Below are 15402 nucleotides of genomic sequence, written 5' to 3'. Positions count from 1 at the left end.
ACCTGTGGAAATACAGTGTTCAGCAATAGTTGACTTACTTCCTTGGAGAAGGCAAGTATGTCACTGATGTTCTATAATACGATCTTGCAAGTGCACGTCATTTGCACTATATCAGATTTGACGGATTCACGTGGAATCTGTAAACACCAGCTTTGTGCAACTCTAAGTAATCTTTAACAGATCCCAAAAGAGCTGATATTTTGGAAGGTGGTCAAATGATTACTTTAACTTATGTTGTCTTAATATTCTGCTTGTTTTAGCAGAAGCATTTCCACTCTATGGTAGACAAATGGTCGTTTTGAATGCCTCATCCTTTTCCTTGTTCTATTGTTTGTATGTCTGTACTTGTTGAGGTGAATATCCCTAGTTCAAGAACACAGTTTGGAGGTATTCCAGTTCCGTTTGCAGGCTGTTGGTATCTAAGGAGCAAGCACTCGACTCAGCTATTTTAAAAACAACAGTATTTTGGCATTACACTGAGGACACTTTTATAATTTGGTCTTACCGTTTAAAAAGTCTCAGGGTTCCTCCAACACCTGGCCCTATGTGAAACAATAAATTTTGCTATGTAGGTGGAGAACGATGGTTGCTTATGTTTTTAGATGTGTTGGTGTGAAGTGAGAGTGATGGCACAATTGGGCATTCAGTGTATTTTGAAAGGCCACTCATACTGATCTTTAATTACAATCTACTGGTTGCCATCCTCCTGCACAAACAATGAGTGTTCTGAAGATCTTGATACACCGAGCCCATACCATCTCGGATGCCGGTAGCCTGCAAATGGAACTGGATCACCTCCATACTGTGTTCTTGAACAACAGACATTCATCTTGACAAGTATAAAGGAAGCTACAGCGTGGAAATGACAAAACAAGGAAGAGGATGAAGCCTTCAAAATGACTGCTTGGCTACCAGATATCGGAAATGTTTCAGGTAAAATAGGCAGAATATAAAGAAGACATAAAGTTAAAGTAATCTTTTGACCTCCTTCCAAAATATCAGCTGATTTGGGATCTCTTAAAGATTACTTAGAGTTGTGCAAAGAAGGTGTTTACAGTATTCCGTGTAAATGTTGCCACATTACATAGGGCAAACAACGTGCACTGTGCAAGATTATGTTATAGAACATCGACGGCACACTCGATTTCTCCAAACAAATAAGCTGCTGAACTCTGTATTTACTCATCATTTGATGAAATGTAATGAAACTACAATTGTGGCCCATACATCAAACTTTTGGAGCTCAATCATCAATGAATTTGTAGAAATATAACTGTCTGAATCACTTATGAATTGAGGTGGCTGTTTCCAATTATATTCTGCATGGGATCCGATTATAGAAAAACTTCACGCCCTGCGGCATCATATTGCCATCTTACCATGTGGAGACAATCGTTTTTGTATCGAAGAGGTGAGCTCTCACCATGTATGACGCTCAGAGCAGCACAGACTTACAGAAGAAACAACATATCCATAATGCCAACTAGGGTACCACGCATGTGCTGGTGGAGTCTTAAATAGGAGAGCTCAGTGTATTGCTCGTTAGTATTCACCTGAAGATGGCCAGAAGACTTTATGTCAAAATATTATACCAGAAAGTTACAGACATCAGAGTTCACCCAAAATTTTGTAGAACAACTCAATTCTTTGTAATTTTTCATAATAACCTTAACCTTCTGTAAAGGACCTCAAAGGTGAATACGTATTAAAGGAGACTGTATTCATTGGGAAAAAATGTATTAGCAATATAAAATATTGTAATGCTCATCGTGAACTAGTCTTTCAAATTTGTTAAGAAAGACTATGATTGCATCTCTAGCCATCATAGTGTCACTGCTTCTCTAACATGTTTGTTTGCTTGGCAGTTTTCCACAGCAGCTGTTGAAATCAGTTATTATTGGTTTCTCCATCTTGAGCTTATTGCAGTTTATTTAAAGAGAGCTTTACACCAGATGTGTCTCACTGTTTTTTATAAAGCATCTTCTGTGGTTATTTTGCAATTTGGATACATATGTTTGAGCATTTTTGGTTGTTTGAATCTAAAACAGAATTTTTGTTTCGAGTTGTAAATAATGCAAATGCAGAATAATAAAAAGTGCAGAAAGGCAAAAACTGTAAAGTGTACACCTGAAACAGTCTTTCGATGTCAACCTCTGCTAACAAAGGGAGAAGAATCAGTGGTTTGGAGAAAATGTAAACAAGGGGCAGAAACACTAAGTACAGTACACACCAATTTCATACACAAAAATGCTGTTTTTGATCTAAAACACCCATAAATGTACAAACGTATGTATCTAATTTGCAGAATAACCACAGAAGATGCTTCATAAACAAAAGTGAAAGACGTCTGCAGTAAAACTCTCTTTTAAATTGCAGTATGCTTAAGACAGAGAAACCAATATCAGATTACTACTTCTTTATTATTAGTCTTTGTTAATTATTGTGTAGACATTTTGCTCCCAACCTCGTCTTTTTTTCCCGTGCATCAATCGTCAAGTTTCTTCAGGATTTTTGTACTTCTGAACTACCATTTCTCTAAAGATAATAAAATCGCTAGTGAACAGCCTCAGAGCTATTGTAATCATCATGATGCATGTTGTAAAGATATTCTTGAAACACAACTAATATAATTTCTACTCTCAGCAATTCGGTTGCAGATATTCCATAAGCTCATAATGTCATTCATTGTTTAAGACAGAACCGAAGACCTGATGAAAGTAAAGAAAAAAAATTTAGTTTGGCTGACGACTTCAGGACATGAACAAGTTTTCAGATGGTCAAGATGCAACTCTGCTCACTGTTATGTACCAGCTAATTATAAAATATATACAGCCTTGTTCAGTTTGGCTCAATTGCCTTAGCTGGAGTCACCTGTTTTAAAAATGTATATTTCTTTATTTTTTGTTAGTATCTAATCTTGTGTAAATTATGGATCATGCCTTATTGTTGAATGTTTATTGGCAACTCTTTTGTTGAAGCTAATGTCACTTCAGTGTTACAGTAGTTCATTGTTAAATTGTTTAGTGCCTCCAAAAATCAATCGTTAACATTGTTAAGTTTGTTTGCCTTTACCAAACAGTCAACACTAGACAAGAAAGAACATACATTGTCAGGTATTTACGAGGCCTTATACATTATTTTTCTAGGTTATCAGGACCCTCATAAGTCACTAAGATTTTTTTCTTTAAGACTTAGGTGGAACAGTGTTCCTTATTGAGGACAAGATGCTGAGGCATTCCACCAAATGTTTTTATTTAAATTAATGTTTGCATTGATGTAGAATTCAGTATGGAATATAGTATGTACTGGAAATGTAGGTAGATTGCTACCCCAAAAGTAGGAGAGGTGTGGAAAAAAAGACAGAAAATTTAGTTTATATTCAACAGTTTAGTAAACAGCCCTGTAGATATGTTTTTCAGTAAATTAACAGTATTTTTTTCCAAATTCATTCCACTTATAGGTTCATGTTATCTGCTACTGCAAGTATAATAGTCTCCCCCCTTTTTTTTAGCTTATATCATCATCACAGAGGGGTTTAAATAGTTTCGTTCTCACTATGACACTTCGTTTGCTCTAGCATGCTTTAGGTTGTCATAAGAGTGCAGTAATGTTAATTTAATTTTTGAGACTGCAGTGATATGTTTCACGTTTATTCAGTGTATTTTCACAGCTTTGTATTACTGTCAACAAGATGAAGCATTTTTGTTTTAAGAAGTACATAATTGCAACCATTTAATAATAATTCATGTAGGGTTTTGAAAGAAATTTGGCCACTATGGATGGTTTTGTCATTTGCTATATGAGAGAGACAAAATTAATATCCCCACTCCATTGGTTGTTTTGTGATACACTCTGAATTTTTAGTGCACTTCAAAAACTGGATGTCATTGCATAAGCAGAGCAATTAAGAATGTTCTAATAGTGATGTTGGTGTTAAAGAATTCTTACTTTTTTGTTGTTGATCTCAGACAGTGGCAGACCATGTGACTGATGCTGATCTGGCTAATGGAAGACTGTATCCTCCTCTGGGGTGCATAAGAGAGTGTTCAGTCAACATTGCCACACGTATAGCAGAGTATGCATACAAGAAAGGTAAAAACCTTATTGATTCACACATTTTCTCGGTATTTACATTTTGATCTACAACAGAAGTATAGATCTTACGGTATAAGTGGTTCTGACTAGAGATTGAAGTCTTATTTTGTTTGCCGATGTAATGAATCAGTTTGTTGAAATTTATCTATTGTTCCCTACACTCTCAAGACAGATATAGATCATGAAGTACATAAGAAACAGAAATAAATATACAAATTTCTTACAAGTGAGCAGTGAATGAAACCTGATGCCAAGAGATTACTTAACCTAGCAGAACAGGTTTAAGAATATTTGACTTCCCAATAACTAGACAAAAGACATCATAATTCCAGGTAAAAATTATCAGAAAGATTGAAACCAGCAATTACAAGTGACACACTATCAACATATGAGATTGAAAGTGGAAGGGCTGTAGGTAGTAGAGATAAAGTTCAAGGAGATACAGAAAACGGTCACCCAAATCACTTAAAAACAGTCACTGAAGGAGAAAAAAGTAAACTGATGATATAAGTAATGGATGAGAAGGGGAAATTAGTAAATATGCAGGATTGGAAAGAGGCCTGCAGGAACTGTTATCCAAAACTTCCTTTCTTGTGTCAACCTGTTCACTTTGTACTAGCACTGATACCCAATGTCTTCAATTATTTGTTGGATATATTCCTGTCTCCTTCTTCCCCTACTGTTGTTATTCTCTGCAGCTCTCTGTGCTACCGTGGAAGTTACACCCAGATGACTTAACAGATGTCCTGTTATCCTGCCCCTCCTGCTTATCAATGTTTTCTACATATTTCTATCTTTGCCGATTCTGCAGAGATCTCCTCGTTTATTATCTTATCAGTCCATGAAATTTTCAGCAACCTTCTATATCAACACACTTCAAATGCTTCAGTTGTCTTGTTGTCCAGTTTCTCCACAGTCAAGAATTCACTTACATACAATGATGTGCTCCAAATGTATGTATTCAAAATTTCTTCCTCAATTCAGGTCAGTGTTTGATACTAGTAAACTTCTGTTGGTCATAAGTGCTCTCTTTGCTTGTGGTACTCTGCTTTTTATACCATTCTTGCTTTGTTAAACATGTGTTACTTTGCTTCCAAGGTAGCAGAGTTCTTTCATTCATTTACTTCATAGACTCCAGTTTTGATGCTAATTGTATCACTAATCTCATTCCTGCTTGTCCTCTTTAAGGTAAAGTGTTTTTTTGATTTACTCTCAATACATATTCTGTGCTTGCTCAGTAGATCAATTATTCCATTCAGTATGTCCTATAATTCTTTCTCATTTACACTGTGCATAGCAAAGTCATTAGCAAATCTTTCGGTGATGTTCTTTCACCCAGGATTTTATTCCCACTCTAAAATCCTTCTTTTATTTCTGTTTTTTACTTCCGTGGTGCACATACTGAGTCTGGTCTTAGCAGCCAGAAACTTGGTCATGTGTATGTGAGTTAAGTTTCTCTCTCTCTCTCTCTGTCTGTGTGTGTGTGTGTGTGTGTGTGTGTGTGTGTGTGTGTGTGTGTGTTTTCCAATGAAGGCCTTGTTGGCTGAAAACTCATTTCCTGACAGCCTTTTTGGTGTGCATATCTGTGACTCAGCATCTCCACTATATGGTAGTAGCAACTACCCTTTCCATAATATTGTTACTGAACAAAAGGTGAGATTGGCTGCACCCCTGTCTTAAATTGTTTTTAATACAAGCACTTTGTTTTCGGTCTTAGAAGATGCCTTCCAAAGCACTGTCAGACTCATGATTGTAATATTAAATACCCTATGTCTTCCAAACAGATTTCCATCTATTGTATGAAGACAATACACAGTTCCTCCTCCTCTTGTAGGCCTTCAGTGTACTCATTCCACCTATATGTTCTGCCCTTACCAGTGGAATTCATCTTGTACTCTTAATGTTGACATCTCCTAGTGCTCCATTCTTGTCCGTTTCTGAGCATTTTGGTATGTCTTTCTTTCCTTGATCATTTGAAGTTCCAGTGCACTGTGTCAAAACTGACTCTTTTAAGTCAGGGTGGAAGAGACATTAATAAGACATTGTAGTGGATAGCATCTGTCAACATTATTAAAGCAAGACAGTAGCAGAGAGCAGTTGGCAAAAGGAAAAATACTTGGGTTTAAAAATGTAAACAAAGATGGCTGAAGGGATCGAATCGCTTCTAGCCAAAATGAATTTTGATAGATGATCTGGCTATTATTATTATTATTATTTCTGTCATGTCAACTATCATTGCTTCAGCAGTGTTTGATTAATGTTTCTGGTATTGAGATTTGGTTTCTTAAATTTCTTGAGTTAATGCCTGTCAAGAAAATTTTTCTGTCAGCTAATGGCCAAAAATATATTTAATATGAAGCCAGAGAGGGTACAAATAAGACTACAGCAGCTTCTGTGGGAGAAATGCTACAATTCAGTAGAATAATTCATAGAGGATGACATGATAATTTGAGCAAGGGGTAATTAATTGTTAGTCTTTTATTGTATGTGTAACAAAATTGTATTATTATTAGGATACCATTTTTTAAAATCAGTTTTTGTAATTAATTGTTAGTTTTTTTAATTGTATGTATATTTTTAAATTGTATTATTGTTATGGTACCATTTGTTAAAATCAGGTGCTGTATGTGTATGGTAAAACTTTACCAAAATTTTGACGTGTCTCCTGTACCTGAATCAAATGATTTAAGATTATGTACATTATGAGACTAATAAACCACAATTCACAATTCAGATCCAAGTAACATATCATTTCTGTTTTAAGTGTTGACAATTCTCATTGTCGTTACCATTTCTTTCCTTTATGTGCAGGTTGAGAATCCCATGTTTCAAGAGGTACAAATTTCTAAAGATTTGTCACTACCTGCAATACTTTCATGTCTTTCTGTTAAGTATACTTTACTTCCTCATTACTGCATTCTCCAGTTTTGTATTTATTTTGTAAATAATTTAGGAGTAAAGGTAATAACTCACTGAATAGTAGAGGAATTGAACCATTGACAGGCACATAAACAAGACTGGAAATTTCACAGCTTTCAGACAAATTCTTTGTGGAGCTGTAGTACACACACACACACACACACACACACACACACACACACACACACCTACCTGCCTGCCTGCCTGCCTATTCCTGTATTGCTCTATGAAGCAATCTGAATATACAGTGCTGGGACAGCAGCTCTGCAGCTTTATTGCAAGAGGGGTTGTGTCAGGTGGGGTGGGAAAGGGAACAGAGAAGATGAGGAGCAGGAGGGAACCAGCAGATGTATGGGATAGGAATGTGTGTGAGAGAGGCATCAGGTGCATGGGATAGAAAAGTGACACATGGGGACCAGTGCTGACGAGTTTGTGCAGCACGTGATGACAGTGGTGCAGAGTAGGGGTTGCAGGATGGGTAAAGTTACAGTCCCGAGACAGGAGACTAGCAAAGCTTGAGGCCAGGGAGACTACAGGAATAAAGGATGTGTACAAGGACAACTTCCATCTATGTAGTTCACAAAAGCTGGTGTTTGAGAGAGAGAAAAACCGACAGCATGGGTTGTGAAGCTGCCAGTGAAATGGAACGTGTTACACTAGCCGTGTGTCGTCAGTTAAGCGCTTGACCAAAGTTGCACAGTGGGCATTCATTCAAGTAGCCAGCTAGTTGGTGGTCAAGCCCAAATACAGTGTTGCACAGAAATTGTAGCAGAGCTGGTGTGTAACATAGCTGTTTTCACAGATGGCTCTGCCTCATGGGGTAGAATAAGCCTGTGATTGAATGTGAGTAGGACATGCTAGGTGGGTGAATTGGACAGGTCTTGCATCTGGGCCTTCCAAAGAGATACAAGCATATGACAAATGGTTGGGAGTGGGTGTGGCATAGAGATGGACCATGCTAATTACCAACAGTGGCCAAAAGCAGAGTTGACCATCCAGTGGTGAACATGCTGTTAAGCACAATGTGCTCGATTTCATTGACTGCTTCACAACCTCTTGTCATTTGGATCCTATGTCCCAACTCACTGTATTTTGTCTGTGACATTGACAATCAGATGTAGTACATTAACCCTGTGGTGCACTGTGAAGAATGCTGGAAATGCATGTCGAAAAGCTAGAAAATTTTCATTTGTGTTCATGTGCCTGTTGACAACTCAACATCTCTACTGTCCAGTGAGTTGTTACCTTTGCTCCTAAATTATTTATAAAGAATGGAAAAATGTAAGCAAGATGCAGAAATGCAGTAACAGAAATTCCTGTTGAGAAGTGGAGTAGGAAGAATGGAACTGGATACTGCAACAAATGCATAAGAGTAATTGTAGCAGGAAACGTACACAAAACTCTGGTTGATTTTCAGACATATCATTTGTATGTTGCAGGTACAGCATCAGTATACCCAGAGCCCGAGGACAAGCGAGCAGTAGTTTTGTCTGCTATGTATAATCATAATTACGAAGATGCACTACCTGATGTATATCCATGGCCTGAACTTCCTGCATCCAAGAGTGTTACTATAGATAAGCCTACAAAAGCAAGGAGCATAGAGTTGTAGGCCTAAGTAACAGAAAACCCACCAGCAAAGGTAGAAATTCCTTTGTTTTGTGCACCTCACATTACTGTCTGTAGAAAGACGCAAAACCCCTACCCTCTTCCAATTAACATTTTTTCATCAATAATGTCACCATTAGTGAGCACTCACCATTCTTGTATGTAAATGTTAATTGGAGACTAGATATTAATTTATTTTTATAATTTTTGATATTTTGTCAAGTCAGTTAAGTAGAAACTATTTTATATTTAACAAATTTCATCCATAATGATCTTACTCTTATTAGTTATTTACAGTGACTAATATTTCTGCCTAAGTACAAAATATTATTGTCGTTAAATACTTACTAAAATAGGTAGCCCCCTTATGAACATATACAGAGGGTTGTCATTACAATTTAACTAACTGAAGCATAAGTACAGTGTGTACCAGAACTATACTCAAAGGCCACAAAGATTTCCATTGATGTCAGTAACACATTATGTGTGTACAAGTGTGGCTTCTACACCCAGTAAGATCTGCAGAAACCTCTTGAGATACTTTGATTTCTTTAAATAATTTATTAGTTTCACTTTTGTTCCAGTGACTAAAGGTAGAAACTGAGCGTATGTTGATCAACAAAGTATATGGACTTTCTTGTTACGTATATTGATGTGTGATACTGTAAAATTTAACCAGTCATACCAGTTCGCTCATTGTTCTTTCTTCTGTCTCCTAATTTTGTGGTATTGTCCTTTGTTATCCAGTTAAAATCAAGTGCTCTAATTAAAGTAAAGGTTAAAAATGGTGTATAAGATACATGTTTCATAAATTTAGAAACCATTGCAGGCTTAATAACAGTGTTTATGATTCTGGTTTTTACTCAAAGTTCCTATAGAAACTTGTCAGATTTGTGTGTTATTTGCTGGAAAAACCAAACTTATTGTGATAGAACGGATCTTTTTAAGCCGTACCATTTTAGTCAGTTCTTGCTTTAGACATGTTAACACTTAGTGTGTGTGTTATGGATTATTGCAGCAACAGTATTAAGTGCATTGTTCATTTTAGTCATATTTTTCTTCTTCTTCATTACTATCATCATCATTATTTGCAGGTACATCCAGCATTATAAAAATAGGTAAAACCTGTCTGTATTGACTGGATAAAAAGCCACGACCTGGCCAACAGCAATATGGAAAAATTTGTAATGAATGTTAAAGATTCTGAGGCTTATTAAGAATGAAAAATGTAAAAGTGAGAAAAATAAGAAACAGTAGCAAGGAAAATAAGACATTCTTTTGAAACACATTGATATTTTCTCGTGTTGCTTTTGGTCCAGTTGCAGCCCATACTTTGTTAAAAGTTTTTTAGCCATCTTCCCTTTTCGGTAGCCTTGCACAGTTTATAGCTTTCATAGTTATTTTTGTCTGTGATTATTTATTTATTTATGTATTTATGAGTATTATTGGTGTTAATACCATTGTGACAGTTCTTCTTACAATTTTGTTTGTTTGTACCGTCAAAGTCTGTTGCGTGTTTTTTTCGGTGAATATTATATAACTTTAAACCTTGCTATAATGTGTTATTGGGACTATTTTGGTATTAGTACATTTTTTACTCAGAATTTAATTAATCTTAGTTGTTCATCAACAGTGAATTGCGTTATTTACTATCTGTCCCATTGCGGTAATATTTCATTGAACTGATGTTTAATCAAAAAATACTACCCGTAAATATTTCCACTAATAAGTATCCCATCCATTTATCACTTTGTTTATGGAGTTGTGTGTTTGTGCAGGTATATACTTGTGTTTTGGATTGAAGAAGAGAATTCGATGAAAGACAGACACATAGTGCCTTTAGTCCTTTTTCTGGGTGTTTTTCCACAATTTGTCTATATTGTCCACATTAAATTTTATTTAAAATTGACCCTCTGTATGTTTTAATTTCACTGTGCTTTAATAGTATATTTTTCAATAAAAATATAAACCAATTACATCACCTAATTTATGGTAATTGGCACACCAATGGTAAAAATGTCTGGCATGCTATGTTTTCTCTTCTTACTGAAGTTAAGAGTTATGAAGCCTGTGGCTTGGCAGAGGAAAATATTTCACCATTTTGCAACGTTACACCAAAATATGGACATTTTATATATATAAAAAAACCTTTTTTTATTTAAATAAAACATCCATATTATATTGCACTGTTTCACGAAATGTTCTAACCAAGATTGGGTAGTTAAATGAAACCATTTCCGAAATAGTGTATTATTGTGTAGTAGTGTTCTGCCAACAAAACTTTCTGAAAACCGAACAGTTACCCCATGTAATCTGCTACAGGTGATTACATTTTACACATCAATTTTATTTTTGCAGTTACCTGTGCTGGCTAATGAAGACCGAATTTCCAGGATACCTTGTAAATGAATATTTTGTTATCCTCAATAGACATACCGTTCCACCTATTTCTTTAAATGTTATCTTTCAGTTTGGTAATACATTCTTCCAGTGTGTTTCAGTGGTACACACTCCTGAAACACTGTATATTCAGTGACTGTTACTCTTCCATTTCTCACCAGCAATCTACATTCTTTGATAATCTTCAAGCACCCATGCAATTATCATTTCCCAACTCTGATTCACAGGCAAGCTATCTTATTTCCTAATTTTGTTGTTACTGAATATTATTGTTTCTATGTCTAGATGGGTACATGTGTCCATCGAATAGTGGAGAAAACACAAGATGTGTGTTCGACATTATTAATATATTTGCTCTCTGGTTCATTCTGTCTCAGTTGCCTGAATTTTGATCTTTTGAAGTTCCATTGTGTATGCTTTGTTTCACAGTTTTACTATTTTGTATCATTCATATTTCTAGCCCTTGTTCATCGCAGAAACATACTTGAATCTGTTAGTTGTTGATACCCGTTTGTTGTTTTGGAGTTGGAATTTTTATGTCAAAATGTGTTAATACTCGGTGCATTCAACTGTAGTGCGCTATTTTTGCACCCTCACTACTTCTTATGAAAACAAAGATTTGCTGTCAGATCCTGTTATAGACCTTTTTAATGGTAGAACCTCTTTCTTTGTGAGACAATTCTCACAGTTTTATATCATTGGAATCTACCATTTTTTTTCATTACTTCCAAGACTTTTCTATGCATAAAAAGTCTATTGTGAGGTTCATATTTTCCCAGTCCTCCTCGGTTATCAGTGTTACAGAAAAAATGTTTCTGCAGCACTTGCATATTTCTTATTACCGTGTATACTTCCTGTAGATAGTACTCACCAACCTTATTGCCATAGTGTTTCTGCTCTCAAGGCATGTGATTTTTACCCCAGCTGTTAATCCCTCATTTTTATATTAGTCATTACACCCCAGTTGTTTTTGTTAGAACTCTCCTAAGTTCATCACATCATTGCAATATTACCCTTACTATTATGCCAGAGTAAGTAATGTTTTCACTTTCAGTTCCCTTTCCTCAGACATGACTGGACATTTTGTCAAAGTAAGTGTGCGTATTCCTCCTTTTTTCCCATGTAAATGTAGCACTTGGTTTCCTGGGATGCAGTACTTCTGTGGCTCATTTATAGTTTACTGAAACAGGAAATTTTTGTCTTTTCGTTTTATTATTTTTTTACTGTTTAGACAAATAAAATTAAAAAAGATTGTTATTGAACTTAGTACAGCACAGTGAAATGTATTCTGATGAATATGTTTAAGCATGTCTGTGTGTTTGAGTGGATCTCAGATCTTGAAAGTTAAATATTCTTTTAGAATTTCAGTTTGTAACCAGTGTTCAGCTGTCACTTGCATGCCACCTTCCCTTCATTTTGTTTCTCTGGTATTCCTCATGAATGAGAGTATTTTTGAATAACTGTTGTAACTGAGTCATAAATTTACATCTCTGTGAATGAAAAAGTGAAAATTATTTATTTTATGTGCTGAAAAGTGTGTGTGTGTGTGTGTGTGTGTGTGTGTGTGTGTGTGTGTGTGTGTGTGCGCGCGCGCGCGCGTACGTGCAGGTGCATGCGTGCATGAATCTAATCATCTCTTTATACAAAAACACAGTATCATGAATCTGACCTGTCTTAAAAATATTCTTTCCACATTTTCATGCAGCTTTCTGCAATTTTACTGACAAGAATATCAAAAAGGACTTTCCATGGTATGTTTGGAGGAATTTTGGAGAACATCAGATTTTCATACACTTTATTGTACATTAGTTGTCTGATATTGATAACCAGACTAAAAGTTAATCTCTGATCTATAATTTCAAAAATTCAGTTCCAAACCTGTCTTCAAATAAATGAAGCATTATCTTCATTTAATTTTCATAAGTTACTGACCTTGATGTTCACATAGTGTTACCATTGCAGAATTTGAAACAAATTTGTATCTTACTCTTTGTGCATGAAGATGGTGGTCTTTATGAAATTGTGATTCATTTTTGTGATATCATCTCATTAATGTTAAGGACAGTGTTTAAAATATATTTTTATTGTCTTGTAACTATTTATATTGTGATAGCAGTATGTTAGTAACTGTTAATAATTGTGATTAAATATGTGTTTATAATAAATCCTTAAACAGAGATAATCTTTGGTGTTTTCTAATAGAAATTAAATGTATTAGACTTCTTGAAATGAACATCACTTTCTGTATTCATTGATTTGGTATGAACAAGAGTGTGAAGTACAAGATGGAAGACAGCAAAATTTTCATGACACTACAATCAACTTAAAGAATAAATAACGAAAGTAACTAGTAATAAACTCACATATAAATAGAGGTGATATTTGTTTAGATACATTCTTTTTATCAGAGCAAGTGAAACCATTCATATTGTAACCATTTCATAAATAATGTAAACTTTTTCATTATAATTGTAAATTTATTTGATTCCTAGTTGAAAAACTCAGCATTGCCTAGGTATTTGTGTATTCCAATCTTCTATTGGTGTGTCTCTCCTTTCCTCCTGTCTCCATCTATCTTTTACTCCCCCTGTCTCAGTTCATTCCCTTCCCCCCCCCCCCCCCCCCTCCCCCTCTCTGTCCACCTCCTCATCCATCCCCTCTGTGTACTTACTCACCCCTCACTTCTCTGCCCAATACTCCCACCTCCACCACAGTGGGAGGTTGGTGGTTTTTACCTCCTCAGTATTTCTTTTCAGTTAGTAAGTAATATGTGTACAAAGTTTGGTTGAAATTGATCGATGGACTTACGAGGAGATGTTGAACAGAAGTGTATGTGATGCATACTGCACATACATATATCTGATTCTTCATACCATACAACTCCATAGAGAATGTTAAATTCATCTGTGGTATTCAGCTGTATGGCTTGATCTTATCTCCTGAAACATATCAACACAATTATTGGCTCACTGGGTGCTCATTCTCGCAACCTGCTTGACACTGTGAACAGCAAAAATAAGAGATAAATTACACTTCATACTTTTAAAGCATCCAAGTCAAGTAAATGCAGGAAATAAATACCAATAGGACATTTTTGAAAATTTTTACTTCACCAATTCTTACCCACACCCGTAACTCTAGTGGTACTGGAGAATCTTATTCCCATAGTATATTTATACTAATAACATTGCGTATTTAACTAATAGGGTTGAAATTGCTCCATGTGTTCCTGAGTTATGCTTCTTTTTTCCAGACAGTAAATAACAAGTAAACCTGCAGTTCCTTAAAGAATCTCACTCCCCCGTATAAAACAGCTTCAAACATAGTTTGCTTTACAAATGAGTTAATGTGTTGAATAATTTATGCTATGCATGTAATTAAGGAAAGTTTAGAAAGGATTTGAATTTAAGTTAAATGTGTGTTGGAATTCACCAAGTGTTCTTATTTTAAATAACATACACTAAAAAAGACCAAGTTTTTAGGTTAGTTTTTTGTATTATTTATTCCTTTAACAGGTTAAAAATTAATTGATAACAATGGCAAAATATGTAATTATCTTTCAAAAATATGTGAAGTGAGTTCTTGAGTAGTTTTATCTGTAACAGGAATTTCTATGGAAAAGTCGAAGTGTTTGATGGAACATGTCTTCAGCCATGTAATCCACAAACTTTTCGGTGCCTTGCAGTGAAATGTATAATCGCCTATCCAGAAATATTAAGCTGTGCTCTTAGGATCCTGCCTATACACACCCTCGGAAAAAGGCAAAAAATTTTTGAAATAAAATATGTGAAAGCTTAGCTTGTAGCTGTACCGTTAACTTTTCCTATTTGTGTGTTTGCACTATGTAACATTGATGTTGCAACTGGCTAACTACCTCATGTGTCTGTGCTCTGAGTATCTGCTGTCATTGGCTGGTAGATCACGTGACTTGAACTGTGATTGGCCAACAGAAATGCTTCGGAAGCTACTGTGCTGTATTCGATGCAGTTCATGTTTATACTTTTATAATAGCAAAATATGCTGTGTACATCTTTCTGCATGTTAAAGACCTTCCAAAACACATTGGTTTTTTCCCTGGGTTTCATTTCCTAAGTGCTCCGAAGCTCTATGCTGATGTATAAAACCTTCACCATTCAAAGGCTTGATAAGTTTCACAGCTTTGAGAAAAACTATATTGTTATTTAACCTGGAAAAAAGTACTTTCACCAGAGGTACAGTGTATTTTCACCCATGGATAAGTGTATTTTCACCTGAGGAAAAGTGCATTCTAACTGGGAAATGTGGGAAAAACCTGGAATTTTTTTCCCTGTTCACGTACACCCGCTGTATATGTAGATACTGTCTGTGAAATGCTTACAAATGCAGTTAGTGGTAAGGAAG

The 15402-nt window shown here is 35.6% G+C and overlaps 1 protein-coding gene across 3 annotated transcripts in view; it reads left to right on the top strand.

Moving 5' to 3' along the window:
• Positions 1-14819, top strand: part of LOC126457142 (NADP-dependent malic enzyme) — a 70572-nt gene extending 55753 nt beyond the window's left edge. The window contains exons 10-12 of one of the 3 annotated variants that reach the window (XM_050093211.1): positions 3969-4092; positions 8454-8656; positions 12728-14819. In XM_050093211.1, coding sequence (XP_049949168.1) covers positions 3969-4092; positions 8454-8626 — 297 coding nt within the window. In that variant the 3' untranslated portion in view covers positions 8627-8656; positions 12728-14819. Of the gene's footprint in view, positions 1-3968; positions 4093-8453; positions 8657-9716 lie in introns of all 3 variants that reach the window. The other 2 variants (XM_050093213.1, XM_050093212.1) reach the window with 2 other exon arrangements.
• Positions 14820-15402: the final 583 nt, after the last annotated feature.

The sequence above is a fragment of the Schistocerca serialis genome, chromosome 2 (assembly GCF_023864345.2).
Source record: "Schistocerca serialis cubense isolate TAMUIC-IGC-003099 chromosome 2, iqSchSeri2.2, whole genome shotgun sequence".
NCBI classification, from domain to species: domain Eukaryota; kingdom Metazoa; phylum Arthropoda; class Insecta; order Orthoptera; family Acrididae; genus Schistocerca; species Schistocerca serialis.
The sequence above is the reverse complement of the archived record's forward strand: the minus strand, read 5'-3'. Positions and strand labels throughout refer to the sequence as shown.